The sequence below is a fragment of the Vipera berus genome (genome assembly GCF_964194415.1).
Source record: "Vipera berus genome assembly, chromosome: W".
Classification (NCBI taxonomy): Eukaryota; Metazoa; Chordata; class Lepidosauria; order Squamata; family Viperidae; genus Vipera; species Vipera berus.
Genome location: NC_138210.1, coordinates 28388995 through 28413375, shown reverse-complemented (window position 1 = coordinate 28413375; position 24381 = coordinate 28388995). Strand labels below are relative to the sequence as shown.

The 24381-nt window shown below is 44.1% G+C and overlaps 1 protein-coding gene across 1 annotated transcript in view; it reads left to right on the top strand.

Annotated features, from left to right (window-relative positions):
• Positions 1-16555, top strand: part of LOC308676581 (proline-rich protein 12-like) — a 118378-nt gene extending 101823 nt beyond the window's left edge. The window contains exons 13-14 of the mRNA XM_081342459.1: positions 4686-4781; positions 16196-16555. Coding sequence (XP_081198585.1) covers positions 4686-4781; positions 16196-16336 — 237 coding nt within the window. The 3' untranslated portion in view covers positions 16337-16555. The remainder of the gene's footprint in view (positions 1-4685; positions 4782-16195) is intronic.
• Positions 16556-24381: the final 7826 nt, after the last annotated feature.

The following is a 24381-nucleotide window of genomic DNA, read 5'->3' as shown; positions in this document are numbered from 1 at the left end:
CCCCATCCCTTCCCTATACGCTTAAAGAGACAGGAGCAAGAAAGGCTCACAAAAGCCTCCCAGAATAAAGAAACACTAAACTGTGTGTGTGTGTGTGTGTGTGTGTGTGTGTGTGTGTGTGTGTGTGTCTTTAAACTGCCTCAGGCTTGTCTCAGTTTAAACAATGTAGCAAAGGTTCACCAGTTGCAAAAAGCAATAACCTTAAATTAAGCCTGTTTACCTACAAAGAAAACTTGCTAAAAGCCATAGACAGACTCAAGATAAGGGGGTAAAACTAATTACATTTGTTTAAACTTAAAGGAATTAAACCTATGGAAGCCAACACTTTGGACTCATTGCTGGCCTTTGTGAAACAGACTAAAATATTCCAATAACCAAAGCACATAAACAGAGCCTCTGAATTATAAAACGCTGTAAAAACTATAAAAATCCTTACGGTAATCCATTCAAGCTGCCAGCTGATCAGGAACCCACTGGCTTCCGAAATAAACCCACCTCCTTTCCGACATGCTCATCTCCCGGCTTTTCATTTCATCAGCGCTGATTGCACTCTCCTGGCTGCTACTTCTTCCCTGTCCCTGTTTCCTCCCTGCCTGCTGAGCTCTCCTTCCACAGCTTCTTCTCCGTCCCCTTCTCTTTCCCTGTTGTCTTTTTTCCCCTTTCCCACCAAAACCACCTCCTTTTATATCCTTTCCTCTCCTCCCCTTTTTTCTTCAGTTCACCTCCAGCTCCGCCAATCAGCTGGAGCCCTGCCAGAGCTCCTGGGGATTCTGCTGAGCCCCAACAGCGCTGCAGCTCCAGCTGCCTCTCCCTCAGGCTTGGGTTGCTTCAGCTCATTCCCCTCCCTGGCTACACTTCTCTAGGATGGTCATGTACCACGTGCCAAAGTACCACAGGTGGTACGCGTACCACCGGTTGAAAAGCCCTGTGATAGGGGATCAAATACTTATTTCACGTATTAAAATACAAATCAATTTATAACTTTTTTGAAATGTGTTTTTCTGGATTTTTGTGTTGCTATTCTGTCTCACACTGTTAAAATAAACCTACCATTAAAGTTATAGACTGATCATTTCTTTGTCAGTGGGCAAACATACAAAATCAGCAGGGGATCAAATATTTTTTTCCCTCACTGTAAATGCCATTTTTAATATTTTCCCTTGGGAATTCTAAGTTTATAAAATATACAAACATTTGATATTGGGAATTTAAAACTTCCAGCATTGAGAACTGTAACTTCAACAAGTATTTTACATTTTCAGTTTTGAAAATTTAATACAGATAGTCCTCACTTAACAACCCTAATTGGGACCAGAGTTTCCATCACTAAGCGAAATGGTTATTAGACGAAACATCATGTAACCGCACTATTGATTCACCCATTGTAAATAATTGTAATCTTTGCCCTATGTGGACATGTTATTGTTTTATGGTTTGTTATCGTTACTCTGGAGCTGATCTGTATGCCCACAGGGGGGTTTCTCCCTCTTGGGCATGACCAACCGCCTGTTTCTACACTCCCCTTAATGACGAGCCCAGTTGTTGGGACTCCGAGAGGTGGCTGGGCTTAGACAGGGGCCTAGTGTTGAGACACGTTAAGAGGCCCCTGATACATTTTTTAGCCGGTTATTTTAAAAGGTTAGGGAGGGGGAGGGATAGTAGAGTGGGGAGGGAATTATTAACCGGCACTCAGTCTGGGCCTGTTAGGGGTCCCGACGAGATGGGGTTGGGGGAGGTGGTTGCTGGTTCTGTGAATGTTGGGGTGGGGCTTCAAATCCCCACGACGATAGGGAATGGCAGCAGGTGGTTGCACGGAGGGCCGTATCAACACCTGGGATCGCGCCCCCGCTGTCTGCGTGCGGTGGCGCGCTCCGACCCTCCGGTTAGCACCCTTTTCCCTGGGGATGAGGGTGATCAGGCCCCTGAGCTTAGGCTGGTTTATTTTAACGCCAGATCCGTCGTTAACAAGGCTCCCCTCATTCAGGATTTGATCGAGGAGGAATGTGCGGATCTGGTGTGCATCACGGAGACTTGGTTGGGCTCGGAGGGAGGGGCTCCTCTGACCGAGTTATGCCCTCCAGGTTTCCGTGTGCTACACCAGCCACGGGCTCAGGGTAGGGGTGGAGGGGTGGCGGTGGTTGTTCGGGAGACTTTATGCCCGCGGGAGACCACCATTGTCCAGATGGCCGGGAGTGAGTCCCTCCTCCTGAGATGTGGCCCTCAGGCTCAGTTGGGCTTGTTGCTCACATACCTGGCGCCCAGCTGTGTGGCAACAGCCCTGCCCGAGCTGCTCGACACCCTCTCAGGGTTGGCGGTGGAGTTCCCCAGGCTTATAGTTCTGGGGGACTTCAATTTGCCTTCACTGGGAGGGTCGTCTGAGTTAGCTCGGGAGTTCATGGCTTCCATGACGGCCATGGGCCTGATCCAAGTTCGCCTGGTGCGCCAGTTGCGACCCTATCTGGACCGAGATGCCCTACGCACAGTCACTCATGCGCTCGTGACCTCCCGTTTAGACTACTGCAACGCTCTCTACATGGGGCTGCCCTTGAGGACCACTCGGAGGCTTCAGCTGGTGCAGAATGCGGCCGCGCGAGTTGTGATGGGGGTTTCCCGATACTCCCATGTAACACCTCTACTCCGCGAGCTGCATTGGCTCCCGGTTGCCCTCCGGGTGAGATTCAAGGTGCTGGTAATGACCTATAAAGCCCTAAATGGCTTGGGTCCGGGTTATTTGAGGGAACACCTGCTGCCGGCATCAAGCTCCCTTCGTCCAGTGCGCTCCCACAGGGAGGGTCTTCTCAGGGTACCGCCGGTCAGAGACTGCCGGTGGACAACACCCAGGGATAGGGCCTTCTCAGTGGGTGCGCCCGCCCTTTGGAACCAGCTGCCAGTGGAGCTTAGGACCGCCCCCGACCTCCGTTCGTTCCGCCGGGACCTGAAGACCTGGCTCTTCAAGCTCTCTGGCCCAGGCTGAGAATTTTAATTTTAACTGGGGTTTTATTTGTTCAGGGACGGATATAATTTGTTTTAATCTGTTTTTAACTTTTGTATATTTTGTTTTAATCACCCTGTAAACCGCCCTGAGTCCTTCGGGAAAGGGCGGTATATAAATATAATAAAATAAATAAATAAATAAATACTTAGCGACGGCAGTTCCTGTAGTCTCGGTTGCCAACATTAGGTGAGAACCTCATGCTTCTCTTGCCCTGTCACACTCACCTCCGGTCCAACTCCACCCACCCACCTGTCTCCCCCCCCCCATCTCTGGCCTTTTGACTGCCCTGCACTTCACCACCACTGCCTACCCCTGCTGTTCCCCACCAGCCCCAGCTGACCTTTGCTGTCTTCTTCCTCCCACTATTAATGAGGTGCACTCAGCCAAGACAGCATCTGGCGCTTTGTGAGACTGCCACAAGACTATGAGGCCTCTGGGCATGCCTCATTAGCAGTGGGAGGAAGAAAGCAAAGGTCAGCTGAGAGCAGTGGGGAGCAGCTGGAATAGGTGGCAGTGGAGTGCAGGATGATCAAAAGGCCAGAGATTGGGGGGAAATTGGCAGGTGGGGGGAATTGAAGCACACACTGTGGTTGTAAATGCAGGCAGGCTGCCGAGCACCCAAATGTTTAACATGTGACCAGAGAGGCATTGCAACAGCTGTAGCCTCAAGGACTGGGCATTACTACCATAGGTTTGGCACCATTGTAACTGAATGGTTGTTGAAGAAAAGGGTCATTAAGTGAGGACTACCTGTATGTCTTTATGGAGGAAAATACTCAGATCTTGATAGTCTAAGAAACCATTAGGATTTACAAATTTCTATTTATCAGCAATATCTCTGGATTTTTTTTCCTCCCTGCTTTTTAAACTGTGGCTTGAAATGCACTTTGTCTTAAGAAAAATGGGCAGAAGAAAGGAAAAGAGATATACTGTAAGTCTCTATTGCCATCAACAGCTGTGGAGATGAAAGGCTTAACCAATGTAGGACTTGTGAAGTAAACTATTGTAGATGGAAGGAAGAATGATATTAATAGATCTTTCAGCCAACAGATGTGGCAGTTATGGAAGTTCAAGCCTATCCCTTCAGGAGGAAATCAGTTTTTGAAAGCTGTGTAGTAGATTTTGGCAGGAAAGGGGAGTAAAAGAATGTAAGTTAAGAGTGGAAGCTTAGTGATGGACATGAAAGTGAGGGGTAAGAAAATCTACCTTTTCATTTCATATTTTTGAGTACTCCATTCCATTTATGTTTTCTCTTTTAACTTGGAGAAAAAAATCTCTCTTTTGTAAATTATAAAATGGACTTTACAATGGCATCTTTCATCCTCACCTCCACTTCTTGCATTCTGAAACAGCATTGTCCATCAAACACCTGATTCTGTGGCTTCATTCCTGCACCTCATTCTCCTGCATGGATAGACCAGGCCCATTGATTGCCCTAACTGAAATTCCAGATATTAAGGTGGAGATGGGTTCATGTAACAGGAAGGAAAGAGTTTTAAGTTTGTTAAACAGTTTTAACAAAGGCTGAAATGAGAATATGAGGGCAGGTGAAAACTTCCTAGGTTTTTTTTTAATTAATCACAGAGGGAATATTGAATATAAGACTTTAGAAGTTCATGGCTGTTGTAAAATTATATGGAAATGTAACATGCAGTGGTTTCCCTTTACTCTTTGTCCTTATTGCTGACAGGAATTCAATGTGGAAGCAGAGAAATCCCTTTTCTACACTCTCTACCATTCCCTTCACCACTACAAATACCACACCTTTCTGCGTTGTAAGGATGAGGTAAGTAAAGGTCCTGAGTAAACCCCATTTGGGGTTGCAGGTTGTTTGATTTATAACCTGTCTTTCATTCAGGAGCTCAACGCATAGCATTGCTTCCTCTCATTTTTTTTCCACAACAACTTTGGGAGGTAGGTTTTGCTGAGGGAGAGTGAATGACCAAAAGTCATCCAGTGTGTTTCCGTGGCTGAGTGTGGACTTGAACCTGCATCACTCCACCTGTGTCCTTCCCAAGGACCTGAGATAAGTGTGTTAAAGATATTGCCACAGGATGGAAGGCAGGGGTCTTCAAACTTGGCCCTTTTATGACTTGTGGACTTCAACTCCCAGAATTCGTCAGCCAGCGTGCCTGGCTGAGGAATTCTGGGAGTTGAAGTCCACAAGTCATAAAAGGGCCAAATTTGAAGACCCTGATGTAAGGTGTTCCAAGTGAAGCCGCCTTTTACAATTGACTGATACAGGTACAGGTAGTCCTCAACTTACAACAGTTCATTTAGTGACCAAAGTTACAACAGCACTGAAAAAAATAATTTATGACCATTTTTCATGCATCCCCATAGACACGTGATCAAAATTCAGATGCTTGGTAACTGTTGCATATTTATGACCAGGGCTTTTTTTGTCATAGAACGCCCAGAACGGAGTTCCGGCACCTTTTTTTGGATGGAACCTTGTAGGGTAGGCAAGGCGGGTTGTATGACATGTGTGAGTTCCAGCACCTTTTTCTTTTACAAAAAAAGCACTGTTTATGACAGTTGCAATGTCCTGGGGTCATGTGATCACCATTGTGAAGCAAAGTCAGTGGGGAAGCCAGATTCACTTAACCGTGTTACTAACTTAACAACTGCAGTGATTCACTTAACAACTGTAGCAAGAAAGGTCATAAAATGGCAAAATTCACTTAACTATCTCACTTAGCAACAGAAATTTTGGGCTCAGTTGTGGTCATAAGTTGAAGACTACCTGTATTTTGGGATTTTCTCCAGTTCTACTATTATTATGTTTCATCGCACAGTCAGCCAAATGTTTAGACTGGATTTGCCATTTTTGTCTACCTGTTGAGTCCTTTCCAAGAACCTGGGATAGGCAGATGTGGATGTTTGATTGTATTACAGATATCCTTGCAGGATGGAAGCTGTTCCAAGTAAGGCTGCCTTTTGCAATTAACTGATGGTAAATTTCTCAGTGCCAATGGTGTTCAAGTGGTGCTCCAGTTGTTTTGGGATTGCACCCAAGGTGCCTATGACTATTGGTACTACCTTTGCTTGCCTTTACCACAGTCTTTCTATTTCTATTTGCAGGTCTTTGTATTTCGTTATCTTCTCAAGTTCTTTCTCGTCTATTCTGCTGTCTCCAGACACTGCCACCTCCACCATCCAGACTTTTTTGTCTGTCTTATCAACAATTGTTAAGTCTGGGGTGTTATGTGGCAGGAGCCTGTCTGTTTGAATTCTAAAGTCCCAGAGCAATTTAGCTTCTTCATTTTGTATTGCTTTCTCTATTTTATGGTCCCACCAGTTCTTGCTTGCAAGCAAATGGTATTTCTTGCAGATCTTACAATGCACCATTGTTGCTACTTTGTCATGCCGCTGCTTGTAGTCAGTCTGTGTGATCTTCTTGCAGCAGCTTACCAGGTGGTCCACTGTTTCTTCAGCTTCTTTGCATAGGCAGCACTTACTGTGTGTTGCTGTCTTCTCAATTTTGACTTTGTATGCATTTGTCCTTAAGGCTTGGTCTTGTGCAGCCAGAATTGTTCCCTCAGTCTCTTTCTTCAACTTTCCTGCTGTTAGCCATTGCCAGATCTTGTTATCTGCTTTCCCTGCTATTTTTTTAATGTACTGGCCATGTACACGGAATTTGAAACTGTATTATGATGCGGTGGCCTTGACATGGGTTAGTGATTGGCTCAACTTACCGGTAACTAATAAGAGAATACTTCACCTTGAGGGTTGGGATTTGGTATATGGGTGTCATGCATATTTGCTTTATGATAAGAAGGTGGATAGGGCTTTTAAATCTCATATTCTTAGAAATGCCTTGTTGCGTGTCTGGAAAAAGTATTATTATAAGTTAAATTATAAAATACCGATTTGGGGAATTCCTGGACACGCGATAGAAGGTGTATCTATGGGAGTGGGTTTGGATATGTTTTCCTATAAGGAATTACTTAGATTTGAAGGGAATGATTGGCAACTTAAATCATTAGAGGAGTTAAGACAAGAAAACATAAGTTACTCTTGGTTTCAATATACTCAATTGAAAGCTAGGTGGAAGTTGGATCAGAAGGTTGGCATCACAATTATAGATGAAAATTTAGTAAAACAAATTAGAGATTTAAATCGTGCACATATAAAGAGGATATATAATGTTTTAATCGAACTGGACTCAGAAACGGAATAGGTTAAAGATTGTATGATAAAGTGGGCACAAAATATTCAGGAACCAATTTCGCTGGATACTTGGGAGGTAATTTGGGTTAGAAATGTTAAATTTACTCAGGCTCAAAATTTAAGAGAAAATTTTTATAAAATGTTTTATACAGGGAGTGCAGAATTATTAGGCAAGTTGTATTTTTGAGGATTAATTTTATTATTGAACAACAACCATGTTCTCAATGAACCCAAAAAACTCATTAATATCAAAGCTGAATATTTTTGGAAGTAGTTTTTAGTTTGTTTTTAGTTATAGCTATTTTAGGGGGATATCTGTGTGTGCAGGTGACTATTACTGTGCATAATTATTAGGCAACTTAACAAAAAACAAATATATACCCATTTCAATTATTTATTTTTACCAGTGAAACCAATATAACATCTCAACATTCACAAATATACATTTCTGACATTCAAAAACATAACAAAAACAAATCAGTGACCAATATAGCCACCTTTCTTTGCAAGGACACTCAAAAGCCTGCCATCCATGGATTCTGTCAGTGTTTTGATCTGTTCACCATCAACATTGCGTGCAGCAGCAACCACAGCCTCCCAGACACTGTTCAGAGAGGTGTACTGTTTTCCCTCCTTGTAAATCTCACATTTGATGATGGACCACAGGTTCTCAATGGGGTTCAGATCAGGTGAACAAGGAGGCCATGTCATTAGATTTCCTTCTTTTATACCCTTTCTTGCCAGCCACGCTGTGGAGTACTTGGACGCGTGTGATGGAGCATTGTCCTGCATGAAAATCATGTTTTTCTTGAAGGATGCAGACTTCTTCCTGTACCACTGCTTGAAGAAGGTGTCTTCCAGAAACTGGCAGTAGGACTGGGAGTTGAGCTTGACTCCATCCTCAACCCGAAAAGGCCCCACAAGCTCATCTTTGATGATACCAGCCCAAACCAGTACTCCACCTCCACCTTGCTGGCGTCTGAGTCGGACTGGAGCTCTCTGCCCTTTACCAATCCAGCCACGGGCCCATCCATCTGGCCCATCAAGACTCACTCTCATTTCATCAGTCCATAAAACCTTAGAAAAATCAGTCTTGAAATATTTCTTGGCCCAGTCTTGACGTTTCAGCTTGTGTGTCTTGTTCAGTGGTGGTCGTCTTTCAGCCTTTCTTACCTTGGCCATGTCTCTGAGTATTGCACACCTTGTGCTTTTGGGCACTCCAGTGATGTTGCAGCTCTGAAATATGGCCAAACTGGTGGCAAGTGGCATCTTGGCAGCTGCACGCTTGACTTTTCTCAGTTCATGGGCAGTTATTTTGCGCCTTGGTTTCTCCACACGCTTCTTGCGACCCTGTTGACTATTTTGAATGAAACGCTTGATTGTTCGATGATCACGCTTCAGAAGCTTTGCAATTTTAAGAGTGCTGCATCCCTCTGCAAGATATCTCACTATTTTTGACTTTTCTGAGCCTGTCAAGTCCTTCTTTTGACCCATTTTGCCAAAGGAAAGGAAGTTGCCTAATAATTATGCACACCTGATACAGGGTGTTGATGTCATTAGACCACACCCCTTCTCATTACAGAGATGCACATCACCTAATATGCTTAATTGGTAGTAGGCTTTCGAGCCTATACAGCTTGGAGTAAGACAACATGCATAAAGAGGATGATGTGGTCAAAATACTCATTTGCCTAATAATTCTGCACTCCCTGTAGATGGCATCTGGATCCCAAAAAGTTGTCTAACATGTATCCTAACTTACAGTCTAAATGTTGGAGATGTGGTAGTTTAGAAGCCACCTATTTTCATATGTGGTGGACTTGCAGAAATATAAAAGCTTTTTGGGTTAAAATTTGGTGGAACATACAAAAGATTTTTAAGAGAAAGATAAAGTTCTCTCCGCAATTGTTTCTATTGGGTATTGTTGTAGATTGTGATGTTAAAGAAACCAATTTGATGTTGAATTTGATAACAGCAGCACGGTTACTGGTGGGACAATACTGGAAGAAGGATAGTTTGCCTACTATAGAAGAATGGGTGTTTAAAGTTTCGAATCTGGGCAGAAATGTCTAAGATTTCTGCTTATTTGAAGAATCATTCACAAGAAAGATATATTTCAGTTTGGAGGAGATGGATAGATTATATTCAGAATAAATGTGGGACTAAAAAGTTCCATTTAGCTTATGAGTAGATTTTAGAGGGATATTGTTATTAATTTTAGTGTTAGTACTTTGTATGTATTTATGTTAAAGGGGAATTAAAGCACATTATGAATTTGGTTAATTTTATATTATGGATAATCTTTAGCTAGAATATGATTATTATAACTATACCCTGTATTTAGCTCTGGGAAGTGGGGGGGAAGGGGGGTAGTTTGGGGTTGGTGGGAGTTTGGGATGTATTGTAAAATTTTGTTTATGTAAAACTCTTTAATAAAAAAAATGTACTGGCCATGTAATGCTTTGTCTTCCCATGCCTCCATCCTGTTCTTCATTTGGTCCTTCTTGTAGGTCTCTCCAGTAGTCAGTAAGCCTTCCTGATATACTATCTTCAGTGCATCTTCATCATTGTCCTTCATATATTAATAATAATAATAAAGTTGGAAGGGACCTTGGAGGTCATCTAGTCCAACCCCCTGCTCAGGCAGGAAACCCTATACCATTTCAGACAAATAGCTGTCCAGTCTCTTCTTAAAAACTTCCAGTGTTGGAGCATTCACAGCTTCTGGAGGCAGGTTGTTCCACTAATTAATTGTTCTAACTGTCAGGAAATTTCTCCTTAGTTCTAGGTTGCTTCTCTCTCTGGTTAGTTTCCATCTGTTGCTTCCTGTCCTGCCTTCAGGTGCTTTGGAGAGTAGCTTGACTCCCTCTTCTTTGTGGCAGCCCCTGAGATATTGGAACAGTGCTATCATGTCACCCCTCTTCCTTCTCTTCATTAAACTAGACATTCCCAATTCCAGCAACCGTTCCTTATATGTTTAGCCTCCAGTCCCCTGATCATCTTTGTTACTCTTCTCTGAACTCTTTCTAGACTCTCAACATCTTTTTTACATCTTGGTGACCAAAACTGGATGCAGTATTCCAAGTGTGGCCTTACCAAGACGTTATAAAGTGGTATTAATACTTCATGTGAACTTGATTCTATCCCTCTGTTAATGCAGCCTAGCACTGTGTTGGCTTTTTTGGCAGCTGCAGCACACTGCTGGCTCATATTGAAGTGATTGTCCACTAGGACTCCGAGATCCCTCTCACAGTTGCTACTATTGAGCAAGGTACCACATATACTATACCTGTGCATTTGGTTTTTCTTGCCTTAAATGTAGAACCTTATTTTTTTCACCATTGAATTTCATTTTATTAGATAGCGCTCAATGTTCAGGTCTGTCAAGATCCTTCTGTATCTTAAGCCTATCTTCTGGAGTGTTGGCTATTCCTGCCAGCTTAGTGTCGTCTGCAAATTTGATGAGTTCCCCATCTATCCCCTCATCCAAATGATGAAGATGTTGAAGAGCACTGGGCCCAGAACAGAGCCCTGGGGCACCCCACTACACACTTCTCTCCATGTAGATGCAGTTCCACTGAGGACCACATGCTGAGTACAGCCAGTCAGCCAGCTACGAATCCATCTGGTGGTGATGCTGTCTAACCCACATTTTTCTTTCTTATCAAGTAGTAGGTTGTGGTCTACTTTATCAAATGCCTTACTGAAGTCCAAGTAAATTATATCCACAGCATTCCTCTGATCCACTAATTTTGTCACAAAGAATGCAATAAGATTTGTCTGGCATGTTCTGTTTTTGACAAACCCATGTTGGCTTTTAGTAATGACTTTGTTTGCCTCTAGGTGTTCGCTGATTCGTTGCTTGATTATCTTTTCCAAGATCTTCTTCAGGCTGATAGGTCTGTAGTTTCCTGGATCTATTTTTTTCCCTTTTTTGAAGATGGGAACTACATCAGCTCTTTTCCAGTCCTCTAGTAGTTCCCCAGTGCTCCAGAATCTTTGAAAGATATAGTTCAGTGGTTCTGAGATCACGTCTGCCAGTTCTTTCAGAACCTTGGGGTGTAGTCCATCTGGTCCTGGTGATTTGAACTCATTTAGGCTGGATAGGTGCTCACTTACCATTTTGTTGCCTATTAGAAACTTGTGTTTCTAATCTGTTTTTTATGGTACTGTGTTTGATAGGTTGGACTGCTTTTTTCCCTTTGTGTAAATACGGATGCAAAAAACAAGCTGAGTAGTTCTGCTTTCTCCCTGTTGCTTGTCACCTTCTTGCCATTTTCTCCCACTAGTGGACCAATCATTTCCTTCACTTTTTTCTTGTTTTTTACATGTTGAAAGAAGCTTTTTTTCTTATTTTTTTACTTCTGTTGCAAGGTTTAATTCATTTTGAACCTTAGCTTTCCTCACTCCATCTTTGCAGGCTCGGGCTATTTGCTGATATTCTGCCTTAGTTATGTGCCCCTCTTTCCACTTTTTATACTTGTCCTTTTTGTCTTTCAATTTATCAGAGAGTTCTTTATGCAGCCATGCTGGTTTCTTTTGAGAGCTGTTATTTTAATTCTTCAGTGGTATTGTTCTTCCAAAGCCATTTTTTCTTCTTCAACCATCTGATGTATTTGCAACATTCCATGCCCACCTATTTGCCTTGGTAGATAGAGTCTGTCAATGTCACTGCGTGGATGAAGGGCATGATTCACTGTCATTGTTTTTCTGGTCTTCCTATCCATTGCTTTTAATTCTGCTTGAGTCCAGTCCACTATTCCAGCTGTGTATCTAATGACTGGAATTGCCCAGGCGTTGATTGCCTTCATGGTATTTCCTCCATTGAGTTTGGACTTTAAGATCTTCTTCACTCTCTTGATGTATTCACCTCTAATCTTTTTCTTGACTTCAGTGTGCTTGATGTTGTCAGCTTGAAGGATACCCAAGTATTTGTAGTAATCTTCCTCATCCAGACTCTTAATGTTATTTTTGTGGGGCATCTTGATTCCTTCAGTTTTCACTATTTTTCCTTGTTTGAGAGTAAGTGTGGCACATTTGTCCAAGCCAAACTTCATTGCAATATCTTGGCTATATATACGGACAGTGTTCAGCAGCGATTCTATTTCAGATGATGTTTTTCCATACAGCTTCAGATCATCCATGTAAAGGAGGTGGGATAGTCTGGCAGATGTTTTTGATGTTTGAGAGCCATGTCCTGAGTTATTCAGTATTGTTGACAGAGGAAACAGTGCAATAACAAATAGTAGTGGTGATAATGAATCTCCTTGAAATATTCCTCTCTTGATATTAACCTCTCCCAGTCTTTCTCCACTGACCTGCAACTGTGTCTTCCATTGTGCCATCGATCTTTGCACAAATTTTCTGATGTTTCTACTGACTCCTGTTATTTCTAGGCACTTGATTATCCAGTCATGTGGCAGAGAGTCAAATGCCTTTTTGTAGTCAATCCATGCCACATTCAGGTTGGTCTTCCTTTTCTTGCAGTTTTCCAAGATCATTTTGTCTATTAGGAGTTGATCTTTTGTTCCTCTGCTATTGGGGCAGTTTCCTTTCTGCTTGGGTGGAAAGAGATTGTTTTCAACTAGATGCTGTTGTACTGCATCAGCTACCACACCAGTTAGCAATTTGAAAGTTGTTGGTAAGCTGGTAATTGGCCTGTAGTTGCCTGGTGCTGCCCCTTTTGCTGGATCTTTCATTATCAGGTAGGTTTTCCCAGTTGTTAGCCACTTTTCAATTTCTCCTCCTTGTAGTATATTGTTGAACTGCTTGGCAATGAGTGGGTATATAACAGTTAGATGTTTCAACCAAAACCCATGCAGTTCATCTTCACCTGGTGCTGACCAATTTTTGATCTTCCTTGCTCTTTTTTCTAGCATTTTTGTTTTTATTACTAGTTCTTTCATTTCAACTTCTGTTTTATTTGCATCCACCTCTTTTAACCAAGCCGCATCCTTGTTGTGTTTCTTTGGGTTGTCCCATATCTGCTTCCAGAACTGCACTGTTTTTTCCTTGTCAGGTACTGACTGATTCATTGCAGTTTCTCCATTGATGGATTGGTAGAAACGTTTCTGATTGGATTGAAATTGGAGGTTCTGCCTATAATTTGCAATTCGAGCTTCGTATCTACTGATTTTCCTGGCTATAGCTGTTATTTGCTGCTTTATTATTTCCAGTGCTTCCTTGATCTTCCTTGTTTCCAAGTGGTATTTCTTGATTAGGTATTCTTTGGCCTTCTTGTTCTTCAGCTTCTTTTCTTTCATCTGTTCTAGCTTGCTTGCATGTGATCTTAACTTGCTGATCTTATTTTCTAGTCTAACCTTCCATTTTTGTGGTGCACTGTTTGTTTGTTTTTCTTCTTTGTTGATTTTGCATCCCAGGTATTCAGTTATAACTGCAGCTGTGCTGTACATTAGTTGGTTCGTTTCTTGCAGTGAATTGGTGCTTATACTTGATATTGCAGTATCTGCATCTTTTAATGCTTGTGCTAGCTGTTTCTTTGCAACAAGCTTCAATGCAGGCAGCCTTATTCTGTTGTTTTTGTGCTGTTCTAGATGCTCAGTTATTCTTTGTTTCAATTCTTTTCTTTCTTTAGTTAGAGGGCTTTGTTCTTCCTGTGGAAGAGGTGCCTGGTTTCCAAATGAAAACAATTGTATATCTGTGCTGGATTTCTCTACTGCCAACTCCCCCTGGCTTGCCTCTACATTCTGAGTTACTTCTGGCAAGGCTTTGAAATGTTTGCCCTGGGTAAACCTTTCCAGTTCTTCCAATTTTGCTTCTGTGAATACTTTATTTTGTATTATAAATTGACATTGATCTGCTAGGCTCTGTTCTGTTATTTCTGATTCTGGATGTTGTTCTTTCCAGAACTGGTGCATTTGTTTCAGATATCCTCTTCTTGTTGGACTTGATCTGTAATAACAGATCATTATTTCTTTGTTTTCAATCACTGTGTATTTGCGACGGGTAAACTCCTTTTCTTCCAGTAGTTCTGCAGCTGCTGGCCCTGGTTGCTCAGCCAACAGTCCTGAATCCTGTAGCCCATTTTTCACCAGATATCCAGGAACTCCAACATCTAGCGCGGATCTTGTTAACCTGGGCGACATCCGAGCCGGTATGGCTTTCTGAAATTTATGTCTCACCATATTTTTTATGGGAGAGACACTCTTTGTCTGACTACCCTGATGAGACCTGTCCAGTATGGTTGAACCTCTGGTATAGCTCTGATCTTCCTCAGATCACACAAGCCCCACAACCACATCAAGGTAGTACCTCACTGGGGGATTGTTGTTGTTGTTGTTGTTATTCACAATCAGCCAGATGTTCAGACTGGATCAGATGTTCAGACTGGATTTGGTATTTTTGTCTACTTATTGAGTCCTTTCCAAGGATCTGGGATAGGCAGATCTGGATGCTTGATGTTGTTACAGATATCGTCGCAGGATGTAAGCTGTTCCAAGTAAAGTCACCTTTTGCAATTGACTGGTGGTGAATTTGTCAATGCTGATGGTGTTCAAGTGGTGCTCCATTATTATTATTATTATTATTGATCATTGCACAGTCCGCCAGATGTTCAGACTGGATTTGGCATTTTTGTCTACCTATCGAGTCCTTACCAAGGACCTGGGATAGTTAGATATGGATGTTTGATGGTATTACAGATATTGTTGCAGGATGGAAGCAGTTCCTAGTAAGGCCGCCTTTTGCAATTGACTAATGGCGAATTTGTCAATGTCAGTGGTGTTCAGGTGGTGCTCCAGTTGTTTTGGGATTGCACCCAAGGCGCCTATTACTATTGGTACTACCCTTGCTTGCCTTTGCCACAGTCTATCTATTTCTATTTGTAGGTCTTTGTATTTTGTTATCTTCTCCAGTTCTTTCTCGTCTATTCTGCTGTCTCCAGGCACTGCCATGTCCACTATCCAGACTTTTTTGTCTGTCTTATCGACAATTGTTAAGTCCGGGGTGTTATGTGGCAGGTGCTTGTCTGTTTGAATTCTGAAGTCCCAGAGCAGTTTAACTTCATCATTTTCTATGACTTTCTCTATTTTATGATCCCACCAGTTCTTGCTTACAGGCAAATGATATTTCTTGCAGATCTTCCAATGCACCATTGTTGCTACTTTGTCATGCCGCTGCTTGTAGTCAGTCTGTGCGATCTTCTTGCAGCAGCTTATCGGGTGGTCCACTGTTTCTTCAGCTTCTTTGCATAGGCAGCACTTACTGTCTGTTGCTGTCTTCTCAATTTTGACTTTGTATGCATTTGTCCTTAAGGCTTGGTCTTGTGCAGCCAGAATTAGTCCCAGAATTAGTCACAGGATGTAAGCTGTTCCAAGTAAAGTCGCCTTTTGCAATTGACTGGTGGTGAATTTGTCAATCCCGATGGTGTTCAAGTGGTGCATCATCATCATCATCATCATTAATATTAATATTATTATTATTATCCAACTGATTTTAATTGACTCTGGGTGGCTCAGGCGAAAGCATCCAGAACCACTAGTGAAGAGTCTCAACAGTAGTTTATTGCTAGTTACCTATGTTACAAGAATCGCAAGATTGACTACATTCCCTTGGGAACAAGATAATGCTTCAAAGATTCTGGAGGAGGTCTGGCTGTGCTGCTTACTGCAGTGCAATGACTCTAAACTTGGGGCCCTCTTGACCTCTCCCTCTAGTCTAGCTGGAGATTACACCCCACAGCAATGAAATAAAATACAAAAAACTAAAATAAGTACACAGACTACTAAAAAAATAACAGTATGGGCTTTCTTAAATTAAGAAATCTTCCTCTACACCTACATCACTAGTATGTAGAAGTAGAGTTGTAAATAAGCTGCAGTTTTTGAAGCTCATTAAAAATACAGAATACTGTCATGTTTAAAAAGTCTCAGGACTTTTAGTGATGTTTTTTTAGCTTTGGCCCCAAATGCAGACTAATCAGTTCTGGCTACTTGTGGATTTCTTGAAAGAGCCACCTGTGTGGCTTCATGGCTAATATTTCAACCTTTTCATTTCCTGTTTTTCCAGACAATGGCAATTGAGGGTCAAAACGAAGACTTGGGCCAGGAGGAGGTGGTGCAGCAGTGCATGCGCAACCAGCCATGGCTGGAGAAACTGTTTGACTCCTTCAGCAAATTGCTGACTCAGGCTCAAAGCAAATGTGTGTGACACCATCATCAGAGCCACACCCCGGGAGGGGCTGCCAAATGCCTGCCCCTCTGCAGAGTCAGAGCAAGAAGTGGGAAGAGGAAAGTCGAGAGGTACTAATACAGGCAACAAGTCCAGACTCAGCTCACCACCACCACCCCTTCTTGGGGGTTTCTCTTTTTCCTTAAACAGGACATGGGACAAGCCTATGCTGTGGTGGAGGGTGGAGGTTTGTAGTGGCAGACAGGACATTTTGAGGAGGGTTCTCATCAAATATTTGAATGGTTGGAACACCCCTTTTCCTTTTGCCCTGGCTGTACAGGGAAATATTATTTATATATAAATGTATAAATACCTAATTGAACAGCCTTGCCCCTTGCTCAGGGTTGGGGTTGAGAATAGGGGAACCCATTGGAAAGTCAGAGAAATGACAATGTGTAATTTAGAGCCAAAAGGCTTCTTGATTTCTCACCATGGAGTGAGTTGACAGTAGTGAGATTGGTGAAAAGAGAAGGACCAGGGTGTTCTGAGGTTCTACCCTACATCTCTTCCATCAAGAACCTTTACTTCTCCTTATGGAGAGCTGAGAATTGAGCATGGGGGATGGTGCACTGGTCATTATACAGTGTCTAGCTCCTTTTATCCATAGTCTGATCAGGAAATATGGCCCCTGCTGTCCAACATGTCTAATCCCATCTTTGCCAAATAAATGGAGTGAAGGGAAGCCATCCATCCATACTCTAATGACGATCACTTCTACTTTTGCTTCCAACAAGAATATTTATTGCCAAGCTTGTTCCTAATCATAAATGGTAGCACCGATTTTCTCCCTTTCTGGAGAAACCTCCCTTTCTCTCCCTCCCTCCCTCCCCTTGTGTTTTCATGGAACAATTGCTGCTGGAGGATTCACTTTTTTGCCATTGAATTGAGTGATTCTAGCTCATTTGGATATGTGGAACATTTCCCTATACTTTCTGAATAGATAGCAGTAAATGGGCAGGGGAGAGCCTAGTGACATCTATAGCAATCTGTCAAGACTATAACAAGACTTCCTGAAATTCCCCTCTCCTCCCCCAGATTTCACAATTGCCCCCCCCACACACACACACACAGAGACACAAACTCTTGGATCATGGAAGGAATGTATAGAGGGATTTAGATAAGTCCCTTCCCCAGTGGTAGATCTGCACTTCTATGAGGGAGGATTTTTTTATTATTGTTTTTCCCCATTCTCCACGTATGATGATGTCTGGAAAGGCAGAATTCTGCTCCCCCCTCCCTGAAACTGTATATACTGTATAAGATAAAAAGTCTATGTATCATATTGTATTTGACTAACTTGAAATTATTGATGCGCAGGAGTTGCTCTCACTTTCTCCATTCACTTGTAGCTGTGATGTTCTTTGGTTTTGACTGAAATTTTCATTAGGGTTTTTTTTATCGTTATTGTTATTGAGGGGGGAAGGGAGATTTTATGTCTCCTACCGCATCCTGCCTCCTAAACAAAGCTCCCTTTCCAAACCTAAACTGAAATGATAAACTCTGATGAGCTAGAGGATGAAGACCTTGTCTTAGTTACCCTTTCTTCAATTCTCAGGTGGGCTGTCCACCCATTATCCAGCTATCCATTATCTTGTGTGTGTCTGCACCCTCCCCTCCCAGTAACCTTCCCAATTACATCAATCACATGCTTTGGTCAACCATCATCGTCCCTCACCCCAGATCATCTGCTGACCTCCCAAAGCAATCCCTTACTTGAATGTAGATCTTCCTATTTCAGATTCCCATCTCCATGCCAAAGTCTACCTCATTCTTCTTCCACTGCTATTTCCCCCTCTTCCACATTCACCACCCAGAGTCACTTGTTTGAGATGGCTGGCTATGTAAAATGAATGAATAAGTAAATTTGATTTTTATCCCTCATCAAGTCATCCTTTATTCCTGGCCCATCTCCTCTAGAACCTTGTTCTTCCTTCCTCACTAACCATAACCATTCCTCCATTTACATTTTCCTTCTGCTCTTATAACTTTGGGCTTTCCAAGACTCCTGCTTTCTTTCCACCTGCCCAAATCAATAGGATTTACAGGAGTTGCCCCAATGTACTTTTCAGATTTTGGGTAGTGTGAAAAGGGAGATGTGAAAAGGTACTTCAGGGATGATGGGAAAATAAATCCCACTTCAGAATTGGTGGTCTCAGAATTAGTGGTCTCATCACAGAGAACTAGTTCAAGCAAATCTCTGAAGGGCACGGAAATATGTTAAAACCTGTTTGGTTACCTAGGTTAATGTCACTAAAGTATGAACACAGATACTGGTGAGTCTCATTTTCTCCCTTTCTCCCCTTCTTATTTATTGTGGATGAATGGAGGTTGGCAAGTGTGTATGTGAGTGTGCATGGTGGTGGTGGGGAGGTAGAATTTGGTGCATGAGCCCTAATCGAAGAGAATGGTTTTAAAGGGAAGAGTGGCCTGGTTTCTTTTGAGTATTTTAAAACTTACAATTTAGACTTTTTACAAAAACAGCTTTCCTTAATAAACCAGGTTACTGATAGCTGTTTGGCCTTAGAAGTGGTGGATTATGACAGATATCTGTGTGTGGAAGTGGGGTTAGCTGAACATGGGTTTGGGAAAATGAGAGAATGAGTTGAGGGGAATCTCATAGTATAGGGTTAATTTTAGAGGGACCTAAAGCCTTGGCAGTTCTTGGGACAATAGACTTGCACCACCAATCCCATGGAGAGCCTTGCTAATCCATTGCTCCCGGTTGGAGGGACAGAGTAGCCAAACTTGAGCACCCAGAATTGGACAGGCCCAGCTCTGAGTTAAGGACAAGCACAACACACGCACACACACACGTACAACCCAATTTCCTGTGACAAAAAGAGACATTCCTCCTCTGCCACCCACCCTTGTATTTGGATCTTGAAAGCCCCCCTTTTTTACAATGTGTATTTCTGTGTATCTTGTTCGCGCCTCAAGGTGGGATTTGTGTTCTGTATTATTGAATGTTCCTATATATTTTTATTGTTCATTATTAGTGTCTGAGATGTTTTTTCTCAATATATGTAAAACTCACATTGTATACTGTGTACACAACAAAATGACAAAAAACACCTTTCTTTCCAAAAATCAAATGCCTGAAACACAACTTTGTTCATTTTGTTGAGACTGGGGTGGTCATGGGGAAAAGGAGAACAGAAGTGGTCTAGGATAATGGGGAAAACCTGCCTAGATCTATTTTCACATTTAAGCATGATGCTGTGGCTTTTGATCTAAATGTCTTGGTAGTCTGAGCCATATTCTGAAGTTTACATAATCTCTTAACATTTTCTTCCTGTGCAATTCTTGAAGGCCATTCAGTACTAGAAACATTCCTGGTTCTACTTTTTATTCACTGGGATTTCCTATCAGATGGAAATTTATACACATCACCAGGCTACCTGATGAACCGCCTTGTCCCACTAGGTAGGACAAGCCCATCTGACTCACATTGGCAGAGAGGGCCTACTTCAGATCCCACCAAAGAACTCCAGCTATCAGGATCCAGAAGAAGAGCCTTCTCTGCTGCAGCACCCACCCTTTGGAACATCTTACCCTCTAGGGCACGGATGTCAAACTTGTCACGTGACGTGTCACAATGTATCGTGACTTTTTCTGCATTGCCGGAGCTGGGGTGGGCACAGCCTCTGAATGATGCAACCGGCCCATGGGCTGGCAGTTTGACACCCCTGCTCTAGGGTAAAATCTGCCCCCACCTATTCTTCTGCAAGAGCCTAAAGACCTGGCTCTGCTGGTTGGCCTGGGGTCCAAATGGGGGAGTTCCACACTGGAGGTGGCTGCTGGATTGATGGCACACTCCACCTCACACACAACCCTCTCTACTCTCCACCCGCCCATCTTTTTTGGTGTAATCTTCTGTTCTTTTTCATTGTTTATTTTGTTGTTCTTTTATCTTCTGTTTACACTATTTTCATTACTTCCTTTTTATTGTTCTAAGCCGCCTAGAGTAGCCCCACGGAGAGATAGGTGTCAAATAAATTTAACATAAATAAATCAGTCAAGGACTCCCTGTATGTAGCTTTTGCACAACTTTAGTAGTAAGATGCCGATTGCATATTTGACACAAACAAATACTGCTATTCCTATAGATCTGTAAGAAATCTATAGGTTGGAGAAAGCATTCTTCATCTGGGAGACATTGTACTGTTTTTATAATTATTTCTCCAGGACTATCATAAATCGCTAAATACTAAGATTTAATACTGAACTTCTAGAGTAATTAGTAAAGAACACATTTAATTCTCCACATCAATTCAAACTGAGTGCTTATGCTTATCCACTATACTTTTTAATATACTGGTAGTTTTCAAATGTTTCCATCCCAGCTTTCTATATACAAAAGTGCATACTATTTTTCAGTTCATGCACAAGCATATTAAATTTCTCATTAACAATTATAAAATTTAAAGCATTCTCCATATGCTCAAACATACACATACATATATGTAGCATGTGATACAGAAGTATGCATTTTTGAAAAAGGCTCCCCACCCCATTTTTATGAGTAGATGGGGAAATTTGTTCTATTAAAGCAGACATGTCAAACACAAGGCCTGGGGGGCCGGATGCGGCCCGCGAAGTGGTTTTATGTGGCCCGCGAAGCCATCCTGGAAACAGTAAGGGAACGGCCCCCGCTGTCTTGGCCCCGGCCCAGGCTGGCCAGGAGCCAATGTACAATTGCATGGTGATCATCTGTGTTGAAATACATTCAGTCTTAGCTCCATAAGGCCATCTGGAAACAGCGAGGGACCGACCCGTGCCATGTCGGCACTGCCCCCTCGGCGCATGCTGGGGAGGTATCACCCTTTGTGAGGAATGAAGAAATGCACCATCGCTTGGAAGTGGCCAGCACATGGCCCTGCCTACTTCGGGCAGGCTAGGGGTTGGGCAGCGTTGTGCTTCTCTTCAGATTCATGCCACCCGGCTCAGCCTCTTGGCACTGTGAGTAGAGCACCCCACTACCTGCCAAAACCGGGCAGGCTAGGGGCTGGGCAGCATTGCACAGGTAACATCAACTCTCACGCTGCTCATGGCATCCCCTCCTATAGAGGCCACCAAACCGGATATGTGAAGTAGGCGAGGGCCATGTGCTGGCCATTTCCAGGCAAAGGTGCATTTCTTCATTCCTCACGAAGGATGACACTTCCCAAGCTGTGTTTTTTGCCTGTTTTTCTCCCTCCCTCATCTCAAATATTTTCCCACCACTCTGTTCTAAGGAAGGAGAGGGAAGGTCTGAGGGAAGTCCTACCTTAGTCCTGCCCTGCTGCCCTTTCACCATCCCCTTGCCCCCTCCTCCTGGCCTATGCTGGGGGGTCTCCCATCCTATTGCTAAGGAAGCTTTGGATACAAAGTCAGGTCTCCTCACATGGAGAGGGAATGGGCCTCCCTCTTGATTTTGCCCTTGTACCCATCATGAGCAACCTGGCTAAGGAGAGCAAGCACAGCAGCAGCAGCCTTGAGGAGGAGGTAAATGCAGCTGGGCACCCCCTTGGGGAACTGGGGCTGGGCTTAGTGCCGTGGGCGCTTGAGGGCTGGGCTAGGCATTTGACCGCCGTGCCACCATCCAGCCCCCCCTCATGGCCTGAGAGGAACAGTGAGGCTCCTCGGGTGGACCATGCCTTGGCACTTCCCTGGTCCCATCTCCTTCTGCCAGAGACCCTCAGATCTGTCCCACTCCTGCCCAGGCCCCCATAGGCACCCTTGACACAAATGATGTAGAGCTGGCCATGCCCACCCAGTAGGCCACACCCACCCAGGCCACACCCAGCCGGCCCCCCGAGGGCAACCGCAATGCTGATGTGGCCCTCAATGAAATTGAGTTTGACACCCCTGTATTAAAGGGAGTTTGTTGAAGCATTACATAAAGGATGCGTGTGAGGAATGACAACCTTTCACTGGCCATAATAAAACTCAGTAGGGAGTTGCACCAATAATTACTAACACAGGGGACAGGGCCAAAATTTTCAGAAGGCTTCCCCCCCAACACACAGACCTTTTTAGAATAGATTCCTACTTGTTAGAAAAGTCAGCTGCCTTTATGGAGTTAACACTACAAGAGTGGCTGAGTTCACACAACATGCACTTTTTTCCACAGAATAGACTGGTTGAGCAAATGAACCATATTATGGCATAGTATGTCAGCTTCTTTAACCTAATGTGTTGGGCAGAGCCAGCCAATATCTGCTTGTTATGTACCACCACAGTAAAATTACACACTGGTAATGGGAATGTTTCCCTTTTATTAAAATCATGGTTAAGTCATACATTCAAAACCTATGGCCATTTTATCATTCAATAGGTTTTTAGTTTCACTGTTGTGTCTTTGTGCCTGTATGTACATATACATGCACATATGCATGCTCCCTTTAGCTTTAGAATAACATTGTACCAGAAGTTCCCAAACTTTCTTGGTTCATGGAGCCATTTCAGAACCTTGGCTTAACAGAAACAGAAAACTCACAGGAATACCAAGGGATATTTTAAATTACACTGACAATGTCTGTCAGATGTTGAGTATTGCTGCTTCTCTTGGAAATGTAAAATATCCATGCTCTTGGAAATGTAAGATATCCATGGTGCCTTGTGAGTTCACTTTGGTGCTACAGTGCAGTTTGGTAAACGCAAACTTTTACAATAAACAGGCTCTAGTCCATGACGGCATATGCCACAATCAGTTTTCATTTAAGGGGGAAACCACAGGACTTTACTCTGTAATCTGTCGAGCCCCGCAGGCCCGACATTCAGCAGGGGGGTTGCGGCCGGCTGGAGCGCCCCGCCCACGGGTCCTCTCCGCGGCAGGGGAATCAGACCCCACCCTTCCCGCCGCAGACGCACCTTTCCCACGGCAGATGCCACCCGGACCTTCCGCGTCCACCCAGCCGACTGGGCACCTGCCGAGGCACCCCAAGGACTCCCGGCCGGCCAAGAAGCACGCGAATGCGCGGGACCGCCATGCAGGCCCCCGCCCGACGCCGGCCTGCCCCATGGACTCCTCGTTGAAAGAGGAGGGCGTGCCTGCTCGGTCTCTTCGAGTGGGTCCCCGTTCATCTCTGGGGGTTGTGCCTACGACGCCGGTATTGGACCCCGTGCCGGCATGGGAACATCCTGCTGGTGGGCCTACCATGGGGCGGCTGTTAGCCCTCGTCTCCCGTAGGGCGTGGCTAGAGACTGGACTCATGGAACGAGCCCGTGGTGACGGGTCTGCAGCAGTACCGGACACCGTGGGGGGTGAAGGGGTGTCTGGGGCCCGGAGTCATGAAGGGAACATCTTTGGGTGGGGGGTGGTTGTTGTGGGTGGTGATGGTGGGGTGCGGGGCCGCGGATTTAGGGCCGGGTGGGTACATACCTGGCAGGAGGAGCGCGCCGGGTTCCAGGGCGGGGATCAAAGGGAGCTGACGGGGGAGGGCGGAGTGTAAATAGGGGGCAGGGCGGATGTTGGCCTGTTTGGGCGGGGCATGGGTGTGTGCTTCAGCTGGCTATTTAGCAGCGTTGGTTGCGGGTAGCAGCCAACGCTGACTTCGCCTTTTCATGCATTGCTGTATGCCTTGCAATAAATGCTTTTCTGTGGAATCGACACTCGTTCCGGCTGTGCATTTTTCCTGCTACCGCGGACGGGGCCTAGAGTAAGTCAGCGTTCACCCTCTTCTTGCTGTGTACCCTCCTGGGTGAGTTGGACATGGCAGAAGGAACGCAAGGGGCCGCTCCAGCGGCTGCTACAGAGGAGGTGGCCGGTGCTGCTGCAAAGCCTCTTGAAGTGGTGGAAACGGGGGAGGAGGCTCAACCGACAGTTAGGGCAAAGGTGAGGTCTCTTCCGCCGGTGGTGTCCGCGGCTGAACCCCATGAGACCGGAAGCCGGGACCGCGGAGGGGAGTGGTGGCTGAGCTCCGCCCTGGGGCGCAGAGAGCCCTATCGGGGACAGGCGACTCGGCCAAGTGAGGCTTTGGTTTTTGTTTTTGTTTTTTTAATTAAAAAGTTTTACAATACATTTTTGAATACAACCCCCCCTC